Source organism: Myotis lucifugus, unplaced genomic scaffold (genome assembly GCF_000147115.1).
Source record: "Myotis lucifugus unplaced genomic scaffold, Myoluc2.0 scaffold_72, whole genome shotgun sequence".
Lineage (NCBI taxonomy): Eukaryota > Metazoa > Chordata > Mammalia > Chiroptera > Vespertilionidae > Myotis > Myotis lucifugus.
Window position 1 is genome coordinate 3,446,143 of NW_005871120.1, and position 1,219 is coordinate 3,447,361.

Consider the following 1,219-nt stretch of genomic DNA (forward strand, 5'->3'; position numbering starts at 1 on the left):
CGTTATCACCCTCCCCGCCTCTACGTCCCTTTCAACACAGCATCCAGCTGGCACTTCCACATCCCTCAGCTGATGTCATCTATTATAAGACACACCATAGTTTTACATGCCACCAAGAAAGAAAAAAATACTAATTAAACTGCAACTCACCTATGGATTTTGAGACACATTCTGACTGCAGAGATGTTAAAATGTGTTTTAGAATGTCTGAAATCCAGTATTTAGCTTGGTTTCTGTCTTCTAGACCAGCATGAAAGAAGTGAGGATTAAGGGGCACTCTGAAGACAGTGCTGAGTTAACCATAACCAAGCACAGAAAATAAGCATTGGGTACCAGGCATAGTAAGAGCAGGTAGATTATTAGTCTCGGGGCTTTTGGGAGGGTTCCTGGAGGATGCTGAACTGAAAAGATAGGGTCTGAATAGGTGGACGGGAGACGTTAGCTTTCTGTGAGCAATGAAGGGCAATAGCTGCCTTTTGCAGGTGATTCAATTGGAGACTTAAGAGATAGCAGGTGCAGACAGCTTAGAAGGAGTGAAGTAGGGAGACAGAATGTCTTTAGGACAAAATACTAGAGTGGGATGGAAACCAGAAGAGTTTATGAAGCTGGTGTGTTGATAAGAACTTTTCTCATCTTTGTCCGGTAATTCTTTTCGAGGGAGACCTCTGCAGTTAGGGATGGGTGACTTTGCATCAGCTTGGTTTGTTTTTTTAATCCTTAACAGGTTATTTTTTCCATTGATTTTTAGAGAGAGTGGAAGCAAGGGAGGGTGGGGGAGGGAGAGAGAGGGAGAGAGAGAAACATCGATGTGAGAGAGACACATTGATTGGTTGCCTCCTGTATGTGCCCCGATCAGGGGCCAAGGATTGAACCTGCAACCCAGGTATGTGCCCTTAACCCTTTGGTGTAGGGCTGATGCTCTAACCACTTAGGAACACCACCCAGGGACATCAGCATGGTTTTGTCCGCATAAGGAAAGAACTCTCTGCTAATCATTGGACTGTGGCCTCTATCTTGCAGGGAGCCAATATATGGATTCACCCCTTTGATGGAAGCAGCTGCTGCTGGCCATGAAATAATTGTGCAGTATTTTCTGAATCATGTAAGTGACCCTCTTTGTTAGCTTATATTTACTTTACAACAAGTGACGAATCATCACTGAAGATTTTTATATATATATATATGTATATATATATATATATATATATACATATATATA

At 42.4% G+C, this 1,219-nt stretch overlaps 1 protein-coding gene across 8 annotated transcripts in view; it reads left to right on the top strand.

Annotated features, from left to right (window-relative positions):
• Nucleotides 1-1,219, top strand: part of ANKS3 (ankyrin repeat and sterile alpha motif domain containing 3) — a 33,371-nt gene that overhangs the window by 6,862 nt on the left and 25,290 nt on the right. For all 8 annotated transcript variants that reach the window (XM_023755231.1, XM_023755233.1, XM_023755236.1 and 5 more), the window contains one exon: nucleotides 1,021-1,102. In XM_023755231.1, coding sequence (XP_023610999.1) covers nucleotides 1,021-1,102 — 82 coding nt within the window. The remainder of the gene's footprint in view (nucleotides 1-1,020; nucleotides 1,103-1,219) is intronic.